The sequence below is a fragment of the Phyllobates terribilis genome, unplaced genomic scaffold (genome assembly GCF_046119375.1).
Source record: "Phyllobates terribilis strain yellow unplaced genomic scaffold, ASM4611937v1 Scaffold_9__5_contigs__length_417890890, whole genome shotgun sequence".
Taxonomy (NCBI): domain Eukaryota; kingdom Metazoa; phylum Chordata; class Amphibia; order Anura; family Dendrobatidae; genus Phyllobates; species Phyllobates terribilis.
The window spans coordinates 165,172,878-165,199,231 of record NW_027362769.1 but is presented as its reverse complement, the minus strand read 5'-3'; the positions used below and the strand labels follow the sequence as shown (position 1 = coordinate 165,199,231).

The window sequence follows — 26,354 nt, the reverse complement described above, 5'->3', positions numbered from 1 at the left end:
CCTCATAGAGAGCACAATGCGCGCCGAGAAAATTCTCGGGGTCAAGGAGCGGGCAGCCATGTGATCGCAAATATGCGATTTGCATACTTCCGATAAAATTGAGACTAGAAATGCACAACCTCGCTCAATACACTTGTATTCACAGCGCAGTGTGCACGATGTAGGGATTCAAAAGTCTGCAGTCATACAGTGCGTCTGCAGACTTCTAGCCTAAGGCCAGATAACCTCTTTAATAATGGGTTGTCCATCTAGTAGACTGTGTACAGACATTACATTACTGATCCTGAGTTACATCCTGTATTATACTCCAGAGCTGCACTCACTATTCTGCTGGTGCAGTCACTGTGTACATACATTACATTACTGATCCTGTACTAATCTTGAGTTACATCCTGTATTATACTCCAGAGCTGCACTCACTATTCTGCTGGTGCAGTCACTGTGTACGTACATTACAATACTGATCCTGTACTGATCCTGAGTTACATCCTGTATTATACTCCAGAGCTGCACTCACTATTCTGCTGGTGCAGTCACTGTGTACAGACATTACATTACTGATCCTGAGTTACATCCTGTATTATACTCCAGAGCCGCACTCACTATTCTGCTGGTGCAGTCACTGTGTACATACATTACATTACTGATCCTGAGTTACATCCTGTATTAAACTCCAGAGCTGCACTCACTATTCTGCTGGTGCAGTCACTGTGTACTTACATTACATTACTGATCCTGAGTTACATCCTGCATTATACTCCAGAGCTGCACTCACTATTCTGCTGGTGCAGTCACTGTGTACAGACATTACATTACTGATCCTGAGTTACATCCTGTATTATACTCCAGAGCTGCACTCACTATTCTGCTGGTGCAGTCACTGTGTACATACATTACATTACTGATCCTGTACTAATCTTGAGTTACATCCTGTATTATACTCCAGAGCTGCACTCACTATTCTGCTGGTGCAATCACTGTGTACGTACATTACAATACTGATCCTGTACTGATCCTGAGTTACATCCTGTATTATACTCCAGAGCTGCACTCACTATTCTGCTGGTGCAGTCACTGTGTACAGACATTACATTACTGATCCTGAGTTACATCCTGTATTATACTCCAGAGCCGCACTCACTATTCTGCTGGTGCAGTCACTGTGTACATACATTACATTACTGATCCTGAGTTACATCCTGTATTAAACTCCAGAGCTGCACTCACTATTCTGCTGGTGCAGTCACTGTGTACTTACATTACATTACTGATCCTGAGTTACATCCTGCATTATACTCCAGAGCTGCACTCACTATTCTGCTGGTGCAGTCACTGTGTACAGACATTACATTACTGATCCTGAGTTACATCCTGTATTATACTCCAGAGCTGCACTCACTATTCTGCTGGTGCAGTCACTGTGTACATACATTACATTACTGATCCTGAGTTACATCCTGTATTATACTCCAGAGCTGCACTCACTATTCTGCTGGTGCAGTCACTGTGTATATTCATTACATTACTGATCCGGAGTTACATCCTGTATTATACCCCAGAGCTGCACTCACTATTCTGCTGGTGCAGTCACTGTGTACATACATTACATTACTGATCCTGAGTTACATCCTGTATTATACTCCAGAGCTGCACTCACTATTCTGCTGGTGCAGTCACTGTGTATATTCATTACATTACTGATCCTGAGTTACATCCTGTATTATACTCCAGAGCTGCACTCACTATTCTGCTGGTGCAGTCACTGTGTACATACATTACATTACTGATCCTGAGTTACATCCTGTATTATACTCCAGAGCTGCACTCATGACTTTGATGGCTTCTTCCACAGGAATAGAAGTTTATTGTTGTGTAGGTGACCTAGTGTAGTGACCCCCCCCCCCCCCGACATATCAGAATAAAAAGAGTGTAAAAGCCATCTCTACCAGTAGAGTACTTGATAACTGCACCATTATAATGGTATAACATAAATAAAAGGGTGGCCCAGTACATGGCATTAAAATTTGCCTGGCGGTGAGGCCAAGTGACATGAAAAAGTTCTTACAAAACCAGCTACATAGTGACGACATGGTGCAACATATATGAAACATTCGGCCGAGCAAAGAAGATAATAAACTTAGAATTAAAAAAAATTACAAGATAATAAAAAGATTTTCAATGAAAAGTTCATTAAGAAGCAACAAAACGGAGCATAAAGTAGAAGTAGAAAGAAAGGAACAGAGAATTACTTGCCTCATCCGCAATCATGCACCTACGGGGGGAGAGAGACAAAAAATGATATGTTAATACAAACCGCGCGGAGTCTTCTATTCCCACATGAAAAACAATATGTTAATTAGCAGATCTGCTCGAACACATGTTACACGGCCGCTACCGCGAGGAGAAGAAAAATCTATATATAAATAAAGCAAATGAGGTCTTCAGTGCAAAGCAATGCATCCAATTTGTGCAATTACTGGATTTGATTTCAGTTAATGTAACTCGTTTAAAGACGGGAAGAATCGGGAGCCGTCCTCTGCCGCAGGACTCGTTCACACCGCTGCAGTGGACTCGCGTTTAACCCCTTCTCGTTACAGCGCTTTTGTATTTTCAGACCAGCACCTTTTTAATTAATTAATTTTTTTAAAATGCTGCGGTCAAAATAACGGACGGATTGTAGTTTTTAATTTGATACGATTCATTTTTCAACATAATGTATTTATAAAAATAAGAAGAAAAAAAAAGACAATTATGGTGAGGTAGTATTGCAGCAAAGTGTACGGTAGTCTGACCCCTCTAATCTTGTGAGTGCCTGCGTGGCCTAAATGGTTTTATTTATACAATTTTTGGAAAAAAATATATGATGTTTTGATGCCTTTTTATTGCATTATTCGGGGGGCGATGTGGAGACAGAAAAACAGAGTTTTGATTTATTTTCTCTTTACGACGTTTACTCTATGGGTTAATTTAATGATATATTTTTTATAGATTAGGCTTTTACGGAAGCGGTGATATCAAATACGTTTTTCCTTTTTTTTTTTTTTTTTTTTTTGCATTGAAAAATGAAGAAGAAAAAAAAATGTATGACATTTTTTCTTTAAAAGTTTCCCTAGAGGAATTGAACCCGTGATCACTTGATTGCACGTACCATACGCTGCAATACTACAGTATGGCGCCGACTGTCATTACGACCCATCGACAACTCGGAGGGTGTGGAAGCAGCAGCATCACGCGATCGAGTATTTTATATGCGGTTGTCTTAAGTCTTACAGCAACACTGAAGGGGTCAAACGGCAAACTCCAATGCTGCTGTTAGTGCAACCTGCTCTGTAGAGAGAGTTCAGCTCCGGAGCACGCTCTATACACCCATATTGTGTGATTATAGATTTCCAGATCCTGTTTTCTACACATTTTCGGGTCCAGTCGTTCTGTCTGAGCAGTATTCAGAGATTTGCTTTACAGCAGCCACGTTGAGAAAAAAATTGGAAATGTTAATCAACTTTTCTGGGAAAGTTGTGGGCATGCTCTGACCTGTGCAGAGAGGAGGAAGAGGTGAGCTGTGACACTCCCTAAATGTGAATGGCGGGACATGTGCTGTGTGTGTGTGTGTGTGTGTGTGTGATGACTGCTGAAAAGTACAGTTGGCATGACCCTGTCCATCAATTCTGACCGTAACAAGAAGCGTTAAACCATATGGCCATTAATGGGTGTCTGACTAAACAACGCATAGGCACTTGGTGCACCCTTGGTCCGGCCGTGCAGTTCAGTGCACCTCTTGACCAACTTACATAGGAGGGAGGAGATGGATGGGAAACAAGTAGGTGGGAAGGTGCACTGAACTGCCTGTGCATTCCAAGGGTGCATCAAGTGCCTGTGCTTGGTTTGAACAGTCATTTTGTGCTGACAGACACCCATTAAGAGTATGACGGTTGCAAACAAGTGGAGTTACACCATATGACCCTTAATAGGTGTCTGTCAGCACAAAATGACTGTAGAAACCAAGCAGAAGCACTTGGTGCACCATTCGCATGGCCAGGCAGTTCAGGGCACCTTTCCACCTACTTGTTTCCTATTCATCTCCTCCCTCTTATCTAAGATGATCAAAAGGTGCACTGAACTATATGGCTGCACCAAGTGCCTGTGCATGGTTTGTACAGTCATTATGTGCTGACAGACACCAATTAAGAGTCATATGGTTTGACACTACTTTGAAACCGTCCGTCCGATCACCGACCACTCTGTGCGACCCTCCATTGACAGTCCGCCAATGAACAGACAGCTGCGCAGCTTGTGCCATTACACTTTCCACTTGTCACGAGCAGCTGTGAATGCATTACATGACCAGGGCAGAATTTCATACTGTGAAAATTAAAGGGGTATTCCCATCTCCAAGATCCTATCCCAAATTGACGTAGGTGTAATAATAATATTAGCAAATACCTCCAATTAGAAATGTAGCATAGTTCTTCTGATTTGCCATGTCTCTTACCCCATGTGCAGGGCATTGCAGGACCTTTGGTATTCATGGTTACGGCCACTAACAACTAACTGTCACTATATCAGTGGTCATAACCATGGATACCTAATGTCCTGCAATGCCCTGCACATGAGGAAAGAGACATAATCGATCAGAAAAACTATACTACATTTCTAATTGATGGTATTTGCTAATATTATTATATTATTATTATTATTATTATTATTATTATTATTAAACCTACTATATATTGGGATAGGATCTTGGAGATGAAAATACCCCTTTAACAGCAAGCGGAGATCTTAAAAACCATGATAAATTATTAAACAGAGTTTAAACCTTTATTACATAAAAATAAACAAATACATTTTACAACCTGTTTAAATACTCTGTGCTGCTGAAAGACCTTCTTTTGCTATGTTCTGCTCCACCACCCATTCTCCTTTGCAATTTTCAAATGATATGCCCATGTGTAAACAGCCACTACTCCCTCCCTCCAAAACCCAATTCCTGAAATCCTCTGCGCTGCTATGTTCATTAGCTGCTCTTTCCACAATGGCTTTGAGAATGAAGCTAAATGTGGAAATGCTCAGACACCGCTGGTCAATTACGCGGCTCTGGCTTTTTCTCAGCGCAGATTACAAAAATAACAAAAACTTCTTTTTTTTTTTTGCAAATGTGGTAAAGTCTATAAATAATGCATGAAAAATGCGAATATCTGAGTGCTGCTATATTCCTATTTGCATGAGGAAAGGCACCAGGAGGATACACTAAAATGACCCTTTCCCAGAAATAAAGCATACGGGAAGTAGTATACCGCCCCCTCAGCTGCCAGAGGCAGTGACAGCCATTAGCATTAATAGTAACGAATGAGAAATCCTGGAATACACGGAGTACACATGGCGGCCACAAACCAGACACCCGAGAGGAGACGCGGACAGCGCCTCATCCTAAGTCACATACCAGAGCGGAGCGTGACACCGGTCTGCACCCGTCATACCGCGGATTACTGCCCGCTACGCTTCTGAGAAAATAAATAGCATCCAAATCCATTTTAAAGGAACAGATGACAAGGAGATTACACATATTTAAAGGGATATAAAGACCAACGTGGGAAATTAATATCAACGACTGAGTCATAAGTCACAGTTTACACCTAGAGGACAAAGACATTAAAACAAGAACAAGAATTTACGTACATCACACTGAGAGTTGTAGTTCTGCTGGAGAAGAGAATGAAGACCCCCCCGATATAAAGCCCCAGGGTGCAGCACAGATTTTATATTATTTCTGTCCTGGAAAAATCTTTCACATTGTTGGCACCACACTTTGTATGAGCAGCCAAGATGAATGACAACTGCTCAGAGCAAACGTCTGACGAAGACCTGAGGAACAGATACTAAAGGAGTCTTTACAATATAATAACTACTATAATAGTGCCCCTATGTACAAGAATATAACTACTATAATACTGCTCCTATGTACAAGAATATAGCTACTATAATACTGCTCCTATGTACAAGAATATAACTACTATAATACTGCTCCTATGTACAAGAATATAACTACTATAATACTGCTCCCTATGTACAAGAATATAACTACTATAATACTGCTCCCTATGACAAGAATATAACTACTATAATACTGCTCCCTATGTACAAGAATATAACTACTATAATACTGCTCCTATGTACAAGAATATAACTACTATAATACTGCTCCCTATGTACAAAAATATAACTACTATAATACTGCTGCTATGTACAGGAATATAACTACTATAATACTGCCCCCTATGTACAAGAATATAACTACTATAATACTGCCCCTATGTACAATAATATAACTACTATAATACTGCTCCTATGTACAAGAATATAACTACTATAATACTGCCCCTATGTACAAGAATATAACTACTATAATACTGCTCCTATGTACAAGAATATAACGACTATAATACTGCCCCTATGTACAAGAATATAACTACTATAATACTGCTCCTATGTACAAGAATATAACTACTATAATACTGCTCCCTATGTACAAGAATATAACTACTATAATACTGCCCCTATGTACAAGAATATAACTGCTATAATACTGCTCCTATGTACAAGAATATAACTACTATAATACTGCCCCTATGTACAAGAATATAACTACTATAATACTGCTCCTATGTACAAGAATATAACTACTATAATACTGCTCCTATGTACAAGAATATAACTACTATAATACTGCTCCTATGTACAAGAATATAACTACTATAATACTGCTCCTATGTACAAGAATATAACTGCTATAATACTGCTCCTATGTACAAGAATATAACTACTATAATACTGCCCCTATGTACAATATAACGACTATAATACTGCCCCTATGTACAAGAAAATAACTGCTATAATACTGCTCCTATGTACAAGAATTTAACTACTATAATACTGCCCCCTATGTACAAGAATATAACTACTATAATACTGCCCCTATGTACAAGAATATAACTACTATAATACTGCTCCCTATGTACAAGAATATAACTACTATAATACTGCCCCTATGTACAAGAATATAACTACTATAATACTGCTCCTATGTGCAAGAATATAACTACAATAATACTGTCCCTATGTACAAGAATATAACTACTATAATACTGCCCCTATGTACAAGAATATAACTACTATAATGCTGCCCCTATATACAAAAATATAACTACTATAATACTGCACCTATGTACAAGAATATAACTACTATAATACTGCCCCTATATACAAGAATATAACTACTATAATACTGCCCCTATGTACAACAATATAACTACTATAATACTGCTCCTATGTACAAGAATATAACTACTATAATACTGTTCCCTATGTACAAGAATATAACTACTATAATACTGCTCCTATGTACAAAAATATAACTACTATAATACTGCCTTCTATGTACAAGAATATAACTACTATAATACTGCCCCCTATGTACAAGAATATAACTACTATAATACTGCCCCTATGTACAAGAATATAACTACTATAATACTGCTTTAATGTACAAGAATATAACTATTATAATACTGCTCCTATGTACAAGAATATAGCTACTATAATACTGCCTTCTATGTACAAGAATATAACTACTATAATACTGCTCCTATGTACAAGGATATAACTACTATAATACTGCCCCATGTGCAAGAATATAACTACTATAATACTACTCCTATGTACAAGAATATAACTACTATAATACTGCCCCCTATGTACAAGAATATAACTACTATAATACTGCCCCCTATGTACAAGAATATAACTACTATAATACTGCTCCTATGTACAAGAATATAACTACTATAATACTGCTCCTATGTACAAGAATATAACTACTATAATACTGCTCCTATGTACAAAAATATAACTACTATAATACTGCCCCCTATGTACAAGAATATTACTACTATAATACTGCCCCTATATACAAGAATACAACTACTATAATACTGCCCCTATGTACAAGAAAATAACTACTATAATACTGCCCCCTATGTACAAGAATATAACTACTATAATACTGCTCCTATGTACAAGAATATAACTACTATAATACTGCTCCTATGTACAAGAATATAACTACTATAATACTGCCCCTATGTACAAGAATATAACTACGATAATACTGCCCCCTATGTACAAGAATATAACTACTATAATACTGCTCCTATGTACAAGAATATAACTACTATAATACTGCTCCTATGTACAAGAATATAACTACTATAATACTGCTCCTATGTACAAAAATATAACTACTATAATACTGCCCCCTATGTACAAAAATATAACTACTATAATACTGCTCCTATGTACAAGAATATAACTACTATAATACTGCCCCTATGTACAAGAATATAACTACTATAATACTGCCCCCTATGTACAAAAATATAACTACTATAATACTGCTCCTATGTACAAAAATATAACTACTATAATACTGCCCCCTATGTACAAAAATATAACTACTATAATACTGCCCCTATGTACAAGAATATAACTACTATAATACTGCTCCTATATACAAAAATATAACTACTATAATACTGCTCCTATGTACAAGAATATAACTACTATAATACTGCCCCTATGTACAAGAATATTACTACTATAATACAGCCCCTATGTACAAGAATATAACTACTATAATACTGCCCCCTATGTACAAGAATATAACTACTATAATACAGCCCCCTATGTACAAGAATATAACTACTATAATACTGATCGTATGTACAAGAATATAACTACTATAATACTGCCCCCTATGTACAAGAATATAACTACTATAATACTGCTCCTATGTACAAAAATATAACTACTATAATACTGCCCATATGTACAAGAATATTACTACTATAATACTGCCCCCTCTGTACAAGAATATAACTACTATAATACTGCTCCTATGTACAAAAATATAACTACTATAATACTGCTCCCTATGCACAAGAATATAACTACTATAATACTGCTCCTATGTACAAGAATATAACTACTATAATACTGCCCCTATGTACAAGAATATAACTACTATAATACTGCCCCCTATGTACAAGAATATAACTACTATAATACTGCCCCTATGTACAAGAATATAACTACTATAATACTGCTCCTATGTACAAGAATATAACTACTATAATACTGCCTGTATGTACAATATAACTACTATAATACTGCTCCCTATGTACAAGAATATAACTTCTATAATACTGCTCCCTATGTACAAGAATATAACTACTATAATACTGCCCCCTATGTACAAGAATATAACTACTATAATACTGCCCCCTATGTACAAGAATATAACTACTATAATACTGCCCCCTATGTACAAGAATACATAAGTTCTGACTCTCTGCTCCGCCGCTCTGTACTTTTGGTAGTCGTGGTGTCCTTCGAGTTAATGGGATTGAGCTGCTCTACGCTATAATACTTATTATGGCCTCTACCAAAAAGACAGAGTTGCGCCTGTTAAACAATAAAGAGAATTAGCAGATCGATGGGGGTAACAATATCTTGACTCCCAAATAATCTGATATTGTTGGCCTATCCTATGTTGTTGGGGGTTGGACACGATGACCCCGGAGGACCCTTCAAACTCTACCTTTCTATGTCTCATAGCTCTTAATTGAACCTTGCTACTACTGAGATTTGGATAGAACAATTATTAATCAGCTTGATACTACTCTTCTTAAATAAGTTTGGCCAAAAGTAAAAATTAGTTAAAAGGGTTATCAGACAATGAAAAAACAATGTTCTAGATATAGATGTTTTTAAAACCATAAAATCGGAGGTATAGTCATGTTCCAGCTCCCTGGTGGACTCAGTACATGCCTCCCTGGAGGTCTTTTTTATTTGTCAGTCAACAGGCTACAGACTGCGATTGGCAGCAGCGGTCAGATGTCTATAAAAGTGCTGATTGCCGGTGGACCTGACGCGCCCCCTGGGCCTGTGCTGTGCAGCGGATACCTGGAGCCGGGACTCTGGCGGGATGTAGTCTTCCGTGGCTGTGACCCGGTCCGTGCCCAGGGCGGTCAAACCAGTGGCAGTCTATTTGTGTTGTAATTGTCCGACTACGCCACCCGTGGATTGCGGTCAGTGGGGAAGAAATTTTAGAACCACTCTCCATAATCTTTGAAAATTCTTGGAGAACAGGAGAAGTCCCAGAAGACTGGAGAAGAGCAAATGTTGTTCCTATCTTCAAAAAGGGGAAGAAGGTGGACCCAGGGAACTATAGGCCGGTGAGTCTGACTTCTATACCAGGAAAGATCTTTGAACAAATTATTAAACAACATGTATGTAAGTACCTGGATAAGAATGAAGTGATTAACCAGAGTCAGCATGGGTTTATAACTAACAAGTCATGTCAGACTAACTTAATTTCCTTCTATGACAGAATCACTGACTGGGTGGATCAGGGAAATGCTGTAGATATAGTATATCTTGACTTCAGCAAAGCATTTGACAAAGTATCTCACACCATCCTTATTGAAAAAATGACCAAGTATGCAATGGACCAGGCAACTGTTAGGTGGATTCATAACTGGCTTAGTGATCGGACTCAAAGGGTGATTGTAAATGGCTTCACATCCAGCTGGATGAATGTCTCAAGTGGGGTACCACAGGGCTCCGTCCTGGGACCTGTATTGTTCAACATCTTTATCAATGATTTAGATGAAGGAATTGAGGGTAAACTGATTAAATTTGCTGATGACACAAAGCTAGGAGGGATAGCTAATACTAGAGAAGAGAGAGAGAGGATTCAAAAAGACCTAAATAAACTGGAGCAGTGGGCAGCAACCAACAGAATGGTTTTTAACAGGGAAAAATGCAAAGTACTACATCTGGGCAATAAAAATGAAAAAAGCATATACAGAATGGGAGGAATAGAGCTAAGCAACAGTACATGTGAAAAAGATTTAGGTATACTAATAGATCATAGACTGAACATGAGTCAACAGTGTGATGCAGCAGCAAAAAAGGCAAATACAATTCTGGGATGTATTAACAGAAGCATACAGTCTAGATCACGTGAAGTCATTATTGGTCTTTACTCATCTTTGGTCAGACCTCATCTGGAATACTGTGTACAGTTTTGGGCACCACATTTTAAAAAACACATAGACAAACTGGAGCAAGTTCAGAGAAGAGCGACCAGAATGGTGACTGGTCTGCAAACCATGTCCTATGAGGAACGGTTGCAGGATTTGGGAATGTTTAGCTTGCAAAAAAGAAGACTGAGAGGAGACTTAATAGCTGTCTACAAATATGTCAAGGGCTGTCACATTGTAGAAGGATCATCTTTATTCTCATTTGCACAAGGAAAGACTAGAAGCAATGGGATGAAACTAAATGGGAGGAGACACAGATTAGATATTAGAAAAAACTTTTTGACAGTTAGGGTGAATAATGAGTGGAACAGGCTGCCACGAGAGGTGGTGAGTTCCCCTTCAATGGACGTCTTCAAACAGAGGCTGGACAGACATCTGTCTGAGATGATTTAGTGAATCCTGCTTTGAGCAGGGGGTTGGACCAGATGACCCAGGAGGTCCCTTCCAACTCTACCATTCTATGATTCTATGATTCTATGACCACCGCTGAGGCTGATGTTGTATGCGCAGCCAAGTATGGGATAACTCCCCACGGGAGAAGTATTGCCTCAGGGCAGCTAATGTGGATGATGGGAGTGATGGTGTGAGCGTCCCAGTACTAATGGTGCAGCGATGAAACACAGACTTGTAATTGCAGTTTCCAATGCTTTACTCACAGTTGTTATTCGTGTCAATCCTGCAGGCGATGACGGCCCAAGCCGTGCTGCGTCCACCAGGCAAGGGACTCAACCAACTCCCAGGCAATTCCAGAGCGTGGCACAGGGCTCCCTTCTCTACCTTTCTCTGGCCGTCCTCACCAGTGACCCACCTTTGTCCAGCTTCCTCGGGTCTTCTCTTGGCGACACCTATCTCCGGTTTCCCTGACCCTATGTGGTATGCTTTCCTGGTGGATGTAGTGAGGGGTGGCGCCAAGATGTGGTCACAACCTCCAGTCTTTGGCTGAGGAATCTGTTGCCTCCACCAATTTGGGTTCCGGTACCCTGCTCTGCCAACCAGTCACCCGCAATCTCCTGGGCCTTTGGGGTTCCTTCTGCCTTCGTGTCTCTGGGCCTTTCTCTGTGTTCCAGTTCCCTTCTTACTTTCCTTTCCGTTCCTTCTTCTCTCTCTCTCTCTCAGGCCCCGGCCTCCTGACAAGGCCTGCAAGTGGAGCAGAGCCCAAGCAGCAGCTCTGCTCCCTGTCACTTCTCCTCAGACTGCACTCCTCTCTGAACTGACTGAACCCTGTTCTAAGATGGTGCCCACCTTTTATACCTCCCTCTATGTGTGAGCCCAGGTGACTAGCAACCAATGGGCTCCTACCTATGCCCAGAGACCCACCCCTATCTGCTCCTACACCACTGGGTTTTCCTCCCCCTCCCCACTCCAGCCAGGGACAGATGCTGTCGTGCCTGCACTTCTGTCTAGTGGGAGCACCGTTGACCTGTCCCTCGGAAATGGGGTGTGTGTGGTGCATGCAGCTAAACGAGTCCTGGTCCACACTCCATCCTTACCCGGGAGTGGAATATCACACCTCTGGCAGAGGTGCAATACCCCTGTAGCAGCCGAGCCCTTGGGGAGCTACAGACCAGCCACTAGAGGCCTTCTAAGTTCCAAGAATGAGCAGATATTGACCACCAGTGTGGCTCTGGCTTGTAACTACGATTATCCTCCATTGAACTGTCTTGCTCAAAGGTCTCCATTGAAGGGCAGGTCCGCATAATGTCTAAGGAGCAGAAGACAAGCACGGCCAAGAAATATTGTGTTCTCTCCAATGGTGTGGCTCAAATTTTTAAAAACATTGCCTTGTCTTCTCGTGAAGTTATTGCCACAATAGTGATGTACTCCAATAGTAATACCGCTATTATACTGCACAGGTTCTTCTGCTCTCTTTTTAGTAACGATGGACGCATAGCCAGTGCTTTTGTACTGAAGCAGGATATGAGGATGCTGGGTCTTATTCACGGGATTTCATTGATCTCACTCTGACAGGTGCCAGACGGCATCTCCTGCTCAGGCGCATTCACAGTTCGGCCCCTTCTGGTGAAGATGCTCGGATCCCCTTATGTCAGCTTATTTTTCTACTTAATTAGAAACAAAATGCCATCAAGAAAAGAGCACAATTTTACTTTGTTTTTTGTTTTTTTACGAATTTGAAGTATTTTACTTAAAGAGTAATAAAAGGGGAAGTCAATAGTTAGACACCAGGTTCGATTGAAAGGGGAAATGAAAAAGGGTATACGTGAGCAGTATATATATATTTATCAGGAGTATTGGAGAGAGGAGTGCGGTGGATCGCAGGCGCTGCGCTGACATACGTTAATCCAGGCAGTAAATATAAAAAACTTCCAGTTTATTGAAACGCGTTTCGGAGTAGAGCCTACGCCTTCTTCAGGAGCAGGAAGTAATAGGTTCTACTCCGAAACGCGTTTCAATAAATTGGAAGCTTTTATACCTGGAATTACCTTTATCAGCGTCAGCGCCCGAGGTCCACCGCACTCTTCTCTCTATTCGGTGAGTGCAGCAGCCACGATTGGATTCTACAACACTCTTCACGTAGATGTGCCGCGCACAACCTGTTCAGGGGCACAACCAACCCTCCATCCCACCCTGACCTGCTCCTACCAGTGTTATACAGGGAGTCCCTCTTGTTTTTTATCTCTTAATGTATGGGGGAACCTCCGACCTAAGCAACTGTCATACGGCTGCACATGAAGCCCTCTGAATATCAGCACACACTACACCGATCGAGACAAAAAGGACATTGTTTTGGTCTCCATTGAATGAGCGGAATAGCGCAAGTTTTCCAGGAACCAACAAAAGGTTGTGTCATTTTTTAAACCGCATATGATTTCAAAAAATGTGCAAAATTTAATAAAATGTCTCATGCTGCTTACTTTGCACCAAAATTTTGACGCAATGTGAAACAGTCAACTGTTTGAAGCCACACCCTTTCATGCTAAGTCACGCCCAATTGTCAAGCAATCTACAAAAAGTATCTAAAACACATTAAATCCTATGCAAGGCATGCACAAGAGTTTTATGTTGCAAGTTGCTTCAGAATTTGACACGTAACTTGGTAAATTTCGTCACAGGCGATCAAGACCTAGAGGTTAGATTCCTCCTCCTTGCTCCGCAATGCCATGAGACCTGATTTTGAGAGACGAAATATCATTCAAAACATCTTCAAATGTTGGCCGAGCGTTCTGAAAATCAATTCCCTTTACTTTTCTTCTCTTGCCCTCCGCTCTTGTCAGATGCTTAGCACGGTAGAATGGAAAATTTCTCACTTTTTGCGACAGGCACAAATAAGCAGATTGTCATTTTTTTGTGTTTTTTTGCTTTTTTTTTTTTTTTGCGTAATGTGAAGCTCGCTCATAAAAAGGACAGGTGTAAGATAAAAAAAAAACAACCTGCAATAAGGAGAACAATCCAGAGGGTCTCTAGGTGGCCGTCTTCTAAATACAGCATTTATGTAATTATGCAGATCTGGTATAATTAGGCTCTGAATGAGCTGCCATTTTTAAAACTAAAAAAAAAAGAGAAGAAAGCGAAGTCTGATGGGCTAAATGAAGAACATCATAATAAGTACCATATATGTATATAATGCCATCTCTTAATGAGGCGCAAGCAGCCTGTGCTATTGTCTGGGTCCAGAAAGAAGTGTTGAGAAACACAACTAGTAGAATAAAACCCTCTGTTTAAATCATTGCATTTTTCGAGGGACAATGAAACCCAAGTGTGCACAGAATTTATTTTCCTGGGCGCCCAATATGTAATAAAAGGTCTCTGTCCAAAAAAAAAAAATTGTAACTTAACATGGCTGACACGCGTACAGTGGGAGAGAGGACCCCGTCCGTCAGGGCTTGTAATCTACAATTTATTAGATCTTGTAAGCTGCACAAAATAAGGACCAAGGGTTTTATTTGGCAGATATGTTTTGTATTTCAATGATAAACTGTGAGCAAAAAAGAAAAATAAAACTGTAAAAAAAGTATTAAAAAAAAAAAAAAAGCAAAGTCGAATTTCTGTAATGCTCAGTGAGACTTCGGCCCCGTCCACAGGTCTTCTGGCCGCTTCTCGTTGGCCAAATGTCTCAAGAGTGGAGGCGTCTTCTCCTGAGTGCAGGTCAGGTCCGTCCACTGATATTCTGTAGGATTTAGATCGGGGCTCACAGAAGCATCTTCAGAAGAGTCCAGTGTTTTGCTCTCAGCCATTCTTGGATGTTTTTGCTGTGTTCCTGTTGGATGACCCATGACCTGGGACTCAGACAGAGCTTTCTGACACCAGGCAGCACATTTGGCTCCAGAATGTCTTGATAGTTTTGACATTTTATTGTATCCTGCACAGATTCAAGACCCTCTGTGCCAGATGCAGCATAATAGCCCCATAACAAAACCAAGCCTCCTCCATGTCTCACAGTAGGTACAATGTTCTTTTCTTTCTTTGCATCTGTGAACAAAGAGCTGATGTGACACTAAAAAACTCCAGTATTGTCTCCTCCGTCCACAGGATTTTCTCCCAGAAGCTTTGTGGCTTGTCAATATGCATTTTGGCAAATTCCAATCTGGCTTTTTTATGATTTGCTTTAACCAGTGGTTTCGTCTTCCACGAAGTCCACTTTGGCCAAGAAGAGCACCAGATGGTGTAATCTGACGCTGATGGACCTTGACCTCGGACTTCACCTCTTATGCCTTTTGAAATTGTTCTGGGCTCTTTGGTTCCCATTCATATTATTCAACTTTTCAATTTGTCGTCCATTTTCCTCTTGTGGCCACATCCAGGGCGGTTGGCTACAGTCCTATAGACCCCAAACCTCTGAGTAATATGTGCAGCTGTAGTAACAAGAACATCAAGGTGTTTGGAGTCGTCTTATAACCTTTACCTTTAACATGTTTGGCTGTGAGATTTTCTTTCTTATCTCCGCAGACAACTCGCTCCTTCGCTTTCTTTGCTCCATGTTCAGTGTAGCACACACCATGATTCCAAACAGCACAATGACTACTTTTCACCCACTGAATAGGCAGACTGACTTATTACAAGCTTGTAGACACCTGTGATGCAATTTACAGGACACATCGTAGTTTAACCTGTCCCTAGGGTTAAATTATTTTCAATCTTTTCTAGGGGAAACCATAATTTTTGTCCAGTACATTATCATTTTTGTTTGTTTGTTTTTTTACAATTTTTCTGTTGAACCAAAATTTCCAAGCAAAAATCTGATTATCATTAGCTAATATTCAGTATATTTAAATTGAAAATTACTTTGAATCCAGTGGTGGTAACGTGCGCCCCGGTGCTCCAGTCACGCTGGGGATTTTGCGATCCCAGTCTCGGGATTGCTGGGGATCGCGGTAGTCGGACTCAAACAGATGATTTTTCTGGAGTTGAAGCCTCAGCCGCCCATGCATATTCCCCGCAGGGAAATGTAGTACTACATGGCAGCCATTCAGCTGAAGAGCTTTTTATATGAACACAAGGATGGCTTGAGCACTCTAGAAACCTGTTTCCCAGCTTGTAACGAGGGGGGTCCTAATTGGACATATGGACAGGGGAATGCTACCCTTTAATGAGAATTCCGGTTTTGTGCGATTCCAATCATCCATCAAAAAGTGACAACCTGTCTGACGTGACATGCTGTACTTACTTACCGTCAGCAGGTGAGCAGACTTAGGTGCCGCTTCAGCCCCCCTCATTACCCTTGGCTCATCCTATTCACCGGAGAACCCCTTTAAAACAATGCCATGATTTTTCAATTTGCTGAAACGCTTATTTTCTACTTCCACTTGCTGGTTCCTTGCAGATTCCTGCGCTTGGGCAGAAGCCGCTACCGACACCTCTCTCTCTCTGATGACTCCATGACAGATCACTGAAGGCCAATTCCTCCTGGAATTAATTATACACAGCCGAGAATAATGAAAGAGGTAAGACGGTGCAACCTCACTGCTATTTTAAGACATGACAGCGCGGCGTATTTCTGACTGCAGCAGCTTTAAGCTACTGGATAATGACTGTTAAACACCGGTGACAGATGTATTATGTATAAAAATCGCCTGTGCGGATGTGTACAATGTATCTGCAGTCACCGACGCAAGAGGCCACAGGTCAGCCGCCTCCGGGAGAGGAACGACGCGTCTCGCGCTCTTTAAATTAAACATAAAAAAAATTGCATTATATCTTTTATTACAGGTTTTAATTGGACTGGAGTAGCGCTCGCCGTCAGGGGCTGTGTTCACGTTTCGCCCGTTTCTGCCCGCTCCGTTGCTATTATGTGGTCAGTGAATAGGAACCATGCTTACCTTCCAGGGATGAAAACCTGTCCCAAGTCACCCGGCCACAGAAGACGTCACATTACCAAAGCGCTCTCTTTTTATATCAGGGTTTGAAGCCTGCGCAGTACAACAGACTGGAAGAATCGTGTGGCCAATATCTATCTTTTAGAAAATCCCGTGTGGCCATAGTTTAGGATACATGCAGTTTGCGCAGGGTGGTATCCCAGGGATAACAAATCTTGATTTCAAATATTCATGCTTTTTTTGATTACTGAAAACCTTCCCTGATCGTGCCCAGCACGGCGGTTTAACAGCAGCATCCGATTCGGTTACTCACTCATGGCGCCTCCAGAGTTGGGGGCTTCGTTTACCTCTTGCTGCGGCCAACTGCGAGCATATCAGATGTCCTCCACTAATGTCATTCAGGCCAGCTCAGGCGATGCCGCCTGAGTATTCAGGTAGTTAGTGTCCTGGCTGCACTCCACCATGTGCAAAAGTAATGTGTACAGACTAATCCAGCTCCGCTACAATCACCAAGTGAATCGCCTGACAGACCCAGCTCCGCTACAATCACCAAGTGAATCGCCTGACAGACCCAGCTCCGCTACAATCACCAAGTGAATCGCCTGACAGACCCAGCTCCGCTACAATCACCAAGTGAATCGCCTGACAGACCCAGCTCCGCTACAATCACCAAGTGAATCGCCTGACAGACCCAGCTCCGCTACAATCACCAAGTGAATCGCCTGACAGACCCAGCTCCGCTACAATCACCAAGTGAATCGCCTGACAGACCCAGCTCCGCTACAATCACCAAGAGAATCGCCTGACAGACCCAGCTCCGCTACAATCACCAAGTGAATCGCCTGACAGACCCAGCTCCGCTACAATCACCAAGTGAATCGCCTGACAGACCCAGCTCCGCTACAATCACCAAGTGAATCGCCTGACAGACCCAGCTCCGCTACAATCACCAAGAGAATCGCCTGACAGACCCAGCTCCGCTACAATCACCAAGTGAATCGCCTGACAGACCCAGCTCCGCTACAATCACCAAGTGAATCGCCTGACAGACCCAGCTCCGCTACAATCACCAAGTGAATCGCCTGACAGACCCAGCTCCGCTACAATCACCAAGTGAATCGCCTGACAGACCCAGCTCTGCTACAATCACCAAGTGAATCGCCTGACAGACCCAGCTCCGCTACAATCACCAAGTGAATCGCCTGACAGACCCAGCTCCGCTACAATCACCAAGTGAATCGCCTGACAGACCCAGCTCCGCTACAATCACCAAGTGAATCGCCTGACAGACCCAGCTCGGCTACAATCACCAAGTGAATCGCCTGACAGACCCAGCTCCGCTACAATCACCAAGTGAATCGCCTGACAGACCCAGCTCTGCTGTTCCCAAGCTCAGCAGCTGCACTCTGCTCCACCTTAACTGGGAGTTGTCTTCTCCGCTCTGCTTCATCAATGAGACCACTATATACTGAGCTGTTACCCCCAACGCTGCTTCATTGGTCTTCATATGCTGAGTCTCCAGCTGCCATCCCACCTTTACAGCCTCTGATCTTCAAACTGCCATCTATCCCCTACAGCCTCCATTCCTCCAGCTGCCAGCCTGCCTCTAAAGCCTCCATTCCTCCAGCTGCCAGCCTGCCTCTAAAGCCTCCATTCCTCCAGCTGCCAGCCTGCCTCTAAAGCCTCCGTTCCCTCAGCCTTTATAGCCTCCATTCCTCCAGCTGCCAGCCTGCCTCTAAAGCCTCCGTTCCCTCAGCCTTTATAGCCTCCATTCCTCCAGCTGCCAGCCTGCCTCTAAAGCCTCAGTTCCCTCAGCCTTTATAGCCTCCATTCCTTTAAAGCCTCCGTTCCCTCAGTCTTTTGAGCCTATGTTGCTCTAGCTGCCATCCTGGCTTTAAAGCCTCCGTTCCCTGAGCCTTTATAGCCTCCATTCCTCCAGCTGCCAGCCTGCCTCTAAAGCCTCCGTTCCCTCAGCCTTTATAGCCTCCATTCGTCCAGCTGCCAGCCTGCCTCTAAAGCCTCCGTTCCCTCAGCCTTTATAGCCTCCATTCCCTCAGCCTTTTGAGCCTATGTTGCTCCAGCTGCCACCCTGGCTTTAAAGCCTCCGTTCTATCAGCCTTTATAGCCTCCATTCCTCCAGCTGCCAGCCTGCCTCTAAAGCCTCCATTCCTCTAAAGCCTCCGTTCCCCCAGCCTTTAAATCCTATGTTGCTCTAGCTGCGATCCTGGCTTTAAAGCCTCCGTTCTATCAGCCTTTATAGCCTCCATTCCTTCAGCCTTTATAGTCTCTGTTCTTCCAGCTGCTATCCTGCCTCTAAAGCCTCCATTCCCCCAGCCTTTATAGCCTCCGTTCCTCCAGCTGCCATCCTGCCTCTAAAGCCTCCATTCCCCCAGACTTTATAGCCTCCATTCCTCCAGCTGCTATCCTGCCTCTAAAGCCTCCATTCCCCCAGACTTTATAGCCTCCCCATTCCTCCAGCTGCCATTCAGCCTCTACAGCTTGAGCTCCCGTCAACTGCTATCTAGCCGCCCCTACATCCTCCCTTATTTCAGCCGGTTCACCTCCCTTCATCAGCGTCATCTGTCCGTGCTACGTTCAGTCTGCTCATATGGACCAAGGGCTTCGAGGATCCACCTCACCGTGTGAGACATGACCGATTCCCTGTAACTCGGTGAAGAGGGCAGATTATTACCCTCTGGACAGAGACAAGAATCCTTCCATTCACAGACAGCATGCAGAGATCTAAAAGTACCATTTTGAGTGCAAAATTCCAAAGCATACGGTCATAGGAGCAGCTTATGTGGTCTCTAAACTCCTGATTTGGCTCCTGAGACCCCCAGAGATGACTCAAACCAAGAGGCAGAGGTGTGAGCTTATTCTCATAGCGTGAGCACAGCGCTGTATTAACTTTTAGACTTTCTATTGAGTCTGGAGTACGGACCCTTTAAGCCTCCCATACACAATAGATGAAGGTTGGCCGAACTAGCTGATCTTGACGGGATCAGCCGACCATCTTAGGAGTATGGGGACCTCCCGACTATCCGCTGACAGATGAAGTCTGGGAGAGAAGCATTGGACTGGTGGAAATGTCATCAACTGATGCTTTTGTTTTCAGGGGTGATAAGTTGAGCTGAGCTTTCCTGCGTAGTGGAGAAGTCGGAAAAGACAGAGGGACTCTCTAATGTTTATGGGGATCTTATACTTTCTATTGAGCCCAAAGTTTGGTTTCATAGACAATAGAACCAGATGATTTAATCAAGTCCAATCCAATGTGTATTGGGGTCTCTAGACGACCGTTTATAGACTCGATCATATTAAGCATCTGATAATCCAGTTCCATAGCCATTCAAGGATGCCAGATTACCAGAACATAGCCAACAGGGAGCACAACAGGCCCATACGACGCTGGTCAGCGCCTGCATCTCTAGTACTTTGCTTTCTTTTGCACACTTTGCATACATTACTTTTTGGAAAACTGCTCCCTTTCTCATGTGACAGTCCCATGATTAATGTCTTCCATGTCTCAGACTGTTAATTATTGGAGGTGGAAGTAGCCACTTTGGCTACAAGCAGCAGACGTTCTTGGCTCGGTTACAGCGAGGGGCTTTTGCACATTAATCATCTCTTTCTTACGCTCTCGCTGGCTGACTTGCCGCTTTTGTCGTGTGCATTGTCCGCTCTTTTGAAGGCGATTGAGTGCTGGACAATATTTTTTTTTCTGTGTAAATTCTGCAGGCGGCTCCAACAAATGCGATAGGGGAAGCCGAGGAAATTAGCGCTGTCACAGCCCATTACTAAAACTCTGCAGCGTGAGCGCTTTACCACTGTGGTGGCGTTGGCAGCGGAGGGGCGGCGGTGGCAACCTCCAGAAAGGGACATGGGCAGAAGAAGAAGAATTCTTTTCCCTGTTCAGACAGATTTGAATCACGATTACCTCTTGCAGAAACCTCCTGAATGTAGATGCTGAGCAAGGTCTTGGCGCGAGACCCTGACTTAATTAAGAGCAGGGACAGTGCAGAAGAAAAAGCCGAGCTGGGGCTACAAAAATTACTTTTTATTATTAACCCAATGACAACCAAGCACCATGAATGAAGAGCTCCGAATGGCATAGGTTTAAAGCTCCTGGAATCTAGAACCCTGAAGAGAAGGCGGAGACGGTTTATAATCACCTCTGTCTTCTATTATCAGGATACTTAACATTCAGTGGGTGGAGAAAAGGGCCATCACCAATTCCGCCTCTTTTTGATCCAACAATCACATGATCGCAGTGTGCAACCAGGCAAGCATGGCAGAGATTCTGTGCCTCAGCTATGTCAATGGGGGACACCATTTTCCCTAGTGACTCCTATGTATGATTGCATAATAAAAAAGTAAAGGACTCTCACAGGTCAGATCGCATGGGGTATATGTATTAAGAAATATATACAAAAAAAATAAAGAAAAATAGGGGGAGACTGTCTAGAAAAAATGACCCCCATGACTGCCCTCTTCGTTCTCCAATTAGAACCAGTCAGAGACTGGGTCTAATGCTGACGGGCACGATACACCACAATACAGAAGTATTGCAGTGTATTATATGAGCGAGCAAAACTAAAATAAAAAACGATTAAAAAGCAATTAAAAAAAGTCTGACTACGGAAAAGTAAAAATGTAATAGCCATCGGAATAAGGTCACAAAAAATGTTTCTTTATATATGGATTTTATTGCACCAAAGTAAGAAAAACTTTTAAAAAAAAGTTTCTTTGTAGAATAAAGTTAATGTCAATTTTACTGCACAGTGAAAACTGATTTTAAATTTTTGTTTGTTTTTTCTATTCCCCTACCCACAAAAATAAAAAATAATAAAACCAGTACCATGAAAAAGTAAAACTTTATGCAAAAAAATCCAACCCCCTAACCAATAGGAAAATGAAAAATATAGTTGAAAAATTAATACCATCCATGGAGAAAAAAGAGGCAGCCCGTAAGCGGAGCGAGCATGCCAACTATTTTTTCCCTTAGATTACAAATTTTGGGGTATTTGTCTTGGAACTTGCACCCACTTTAACAATTTTTATTTTAGTACAAATAATTTAAAGAAAGAAAGAAATATAAATATTTTTGTACAAGACTAATGATACAAAAAAAAAAAAAAAATATGCGGTATGCGGTACTCCAAAAAAATAATTTGGAAACTTGAGAGATAGAGAGATTATATATATATATATATATATATATATATATATATATATATATATATATACACACACATACATATAGATTATTGCAATTAGTTATTGACTTATTGTTGGTTAATAAGTCAATAAATCTAAAGATGCACCATGCAAGCCGATGGACCAGGAGCACGAGACATTTTGCCTGTTTTTTCCATCTCTGGTCCCGAGAGATACAATAAGATGGTGTGAAAAATGTCCCTCATCTCCACGCAACTGGGGCAGCTAAAACGAATGAGTGTTTTTCGGTGACCCACCTGCTTTCACCCTGGCACATCAGTCATCATAGAATAAGTTGGGGGTATGAGCTAGATAAGTCAAAGAGGGCTCCGCGCTGCCAGGACCTACTTGTGATGACCTGGAACCACACTAAGAGTCAACCTACTTTTCTGCATCATATATTTTCTAAGTAGGTTGACATTAACTTAGTGAGAAATCAATAGGAGATAAAAAAAAATGGATGCAAACTTGGATGTAACTTTTCGATATTAAGAGAAAGGGGTTCAGATTGTTAAGGATGGATAACATCCACTTTGCAGATGCCAGAGGAATGGCAGGGGGATACAGGGTACATCAGTGTACCCCATTTTGTTGGGGCATTCATATAATAAATAGGCATATTTTAAAGAAAATCCAATTAAATTATATCAGTTTTGGATCATCCATCTTTAGAATTCTGTTCCTCTATAAATCCTCCAGGAAACATAGAAAAAAAAGAAAGAAAACTGGGTATTAAACCATCATTCCCACAATCACATTACATGCATACTTATTGTTAATATACAGACTAAGCCCAACATAACGTCTTGGACATTTCCTAACAGCAGCCTACTTCACATCAGTGCTGCAGAGCCCTCTCTCCCTCTGCAATTTATCATGAAGCTGATCATAGTGTAGATTTCCCCATATGCTTCTTTGCACCCTCTGCTTCTGTACAGTACCCTGCCTGATGGATTTTATCCTCTGCCATCTACATCAGTCTAGCTGTAGTGGTTTAACATTAGCTCATTCAAACAGAGGTAAACTCTCCTGCACTCCTCCACAATGGCAGTGCAGACATGTGTTTGCTGCCTGCTGCTGAGACACCAGTGATGTGAAACTGCAAATGCTGCTCTATTGATGCATATGTCAGTCGATAATTGTCTATCATATGCATCAATAGAGCGACATCTTCACATCGTTGGTCTCGCAGAAGCAGGCAAAAAACACAGCTCAACTAATCTCAGCCCTATCCTGCAGTACATTACTCCTCCTCTGCCTCCTGTATACAAACCCATCCTATAGTACATCACTCCTCTCAGCTCGATGTACACAACCCATGAAGAAGTACATATCTCCTTTCAGACACCTCTACAGCCCTATCCTGCAATACATCCCTCCTCCTCAGACCCCTGTATAAGGCCCCATCCTGCAGTACATCGCTCTCCTTAGCCCCATGTAAGCAGTACTAGCCTGCAGTACATCATTCCTCTCAGCCCCCTCTATACAGCCCCATCCTGCAGTACATCATTCCTCTCAGCCCCCTGTATACAGCCCCATCCTGCAGTACATCACTCATCTCAGCCTACTGAATACAGTCCCATCATGGAGTACATCACTTCTATTACTCCAGCGTATACATACTCATCCTGCAGTTCATCACTCTTTACAGCTTTTTCACAGCCCCATCCTGCAATATCTCTCCTCTCAGCCACCTGCAGTATACCGCTCCTCTTTATCTTTATTAGCAGCACACAGCTGTATCCTAGTATGAGCTCCCATAGTGTAATAAGGTAGGCTCCGCACCTTTCAGTGACATCACTGCAAACAGTAAAACCTCTAGATACATCCCAGAGCAGAGTAGTGCTGGCATGAAGCAGCCGAGAGACTGTACTGTGCAGGATCGACCAGAAGCTGGAGGATGGATCCAATGGCAACTGGAGGCTAAATAGACCCATGAGGGTACTGCTTAGGGGGTGGTATATGCAAAATAGAGCAATTGAAAAATATATGTGTACATTATTGTAAGGCCGCATTGTGATTTTGGAAATTACCCAATAGCATTACGACATGGTCCAAAAAGTGTTGTCAGGCCGCGACATGTGGCAGGACATTGCGGAAGCTTGGCTCTCACAGGAGCTTTCTGGCAATTCTGAATATGCTTTTACACCTGCCGACTGCGGCCTTTAAATGTCTTTTGATCGGTGGTCGATCAATGACCTGTTTAGGAAAGTAGACAGTAATTCTATAAGCACAGAACAATCATTAAAGGGTTATTCCGAAGAAGAAAAAAAAAAAATCAAGTTATCCCCCATCATTAAGATAGGGGATAACTTGCTCATCGCTAGGGATAAGATGGCTGGGAACACCAGTGATCCTTAAATCTGGGCTGAAGTAAGCAGAGGTGCACATGCGCAGCATTCATCGTCTATGGGATGGCAGAGTGCAGAGTTCGGCCTTATCCTGCAGTCCTGTAGACAATGAACGAAGCAGAGACCGAGCATATAAATAATAATACATTTTATTTATAAAGAGCCAACTAGATTGTAAACTTGCGTTTACAATCTACATTGAAATGGGGGGACACAATAGGTAGAGCATGGTCGTCAGCCAGTATCTAAATGCAGTTACCGTGTGTTATTTGGTGCATGGAGGATGTGGTGACAGATGAATACGCAGGGGCAGATTAAGATTAACATTTAGGAGGGAACAGGGGAGAGTTAGGTTAGGGCAGTGAGGTGATAGGCTTGTCTAAACAGATGGTTTTTAAAGCACGTTTGAAGACATGGGGGCTAGATATTAATCAGATCGTTTGGGGTAGTGCATTCCAGAAAACTGGTGCGGCACGAGAGAAGTCTTGGAGACGGAGTTCGGATTAAGGAGGATGTTAGTCTTAGATCAACTGCAGAACGAAGAGCACAGGTAGGGTGATAGACAGAAGTGAGAAATGAGATATAGGGCGGTGAAGAACTGAGGAGCGCTTTGTGGGTGAGAGAGTTGAGTTTGTATTGTATTCTGTGGTGAATCGGTAACCATTGTAATGACTGGCACAGGGTAGAGGCGTCGGTGAAGCGGCTGGACAGAAATACGACCCTGGCTGCTGCATTCAGAATGGACTGGAGAGGGGAGAGTTTGTTTAGAGAGAGACCGATCAGAAAAGAGTTGCAGTAGTCCAGACGAGAGTGAATAAGAGCGACAGTAAGAGTTTTTGCAGTATCAAACAGAGCTGTGGAGTTGGAATCGGTATAAAATGGACCAACTCCGACTCATAAAATATATAATAAATTGCGTACAGTAGTTCAATGCAGTTTGTGGGGAATATTTTTTCATAAGAATTTGGGAAAGTTATGAAATGTCTTATAAATGTCTGTCCTATTCCTGATCTAAGGGTCTAGACTTTTAGCTGAGATGAATCTGTGCTACAGTAAACTTATCACTTAAACATGAGCCGTGTATGAGGGAGTCTGAGTCGGTGTCATGGAAATTGAGGAGAACCCTTTTGTTGGCTCTTCTTCCTCTAATCTTCCCCTTACATGTTCCCCTCCTAATCCTGGTCCTCCTACTCATTCTCGCTTTCCAAATGGCCATCCAAGCTGAACAGACGGTATGAATGTTGTGTGGGTTGTAGAGTCTGTAGCACAGGAAACCCGCTCCCGTTCCTCCTCCTTCTCATCACCCAATCCAAATTGGGATGAAATGAGGCTGGGCTGTGTGTAATCACCCTGTATGG

General features: G+C 42.2%; 1 protein-coding gene across 1 annotated transcript in view; it reads right to left on the bottom strand.

Annotated features, from left to right (window-relative positions):
- Positions 1-26,354, bottom strand: part of ZRANB3 (zinc finger RANBP2-type containing 3) — a 254,297-nt gene that overhangs the window by 197,418 nt on the left and 30,525 nt on the right. The window contains exon 3 of the mRNA XM_073647276.1: positions 2,254-2,272. Coding sequence (XP_073503377.1) covers positions 2,254-2,272 — 19 coding nt within the window. The remainder of the gene's footprint in view (positions 1-2,253; positions 2,273-26,354) is intronic.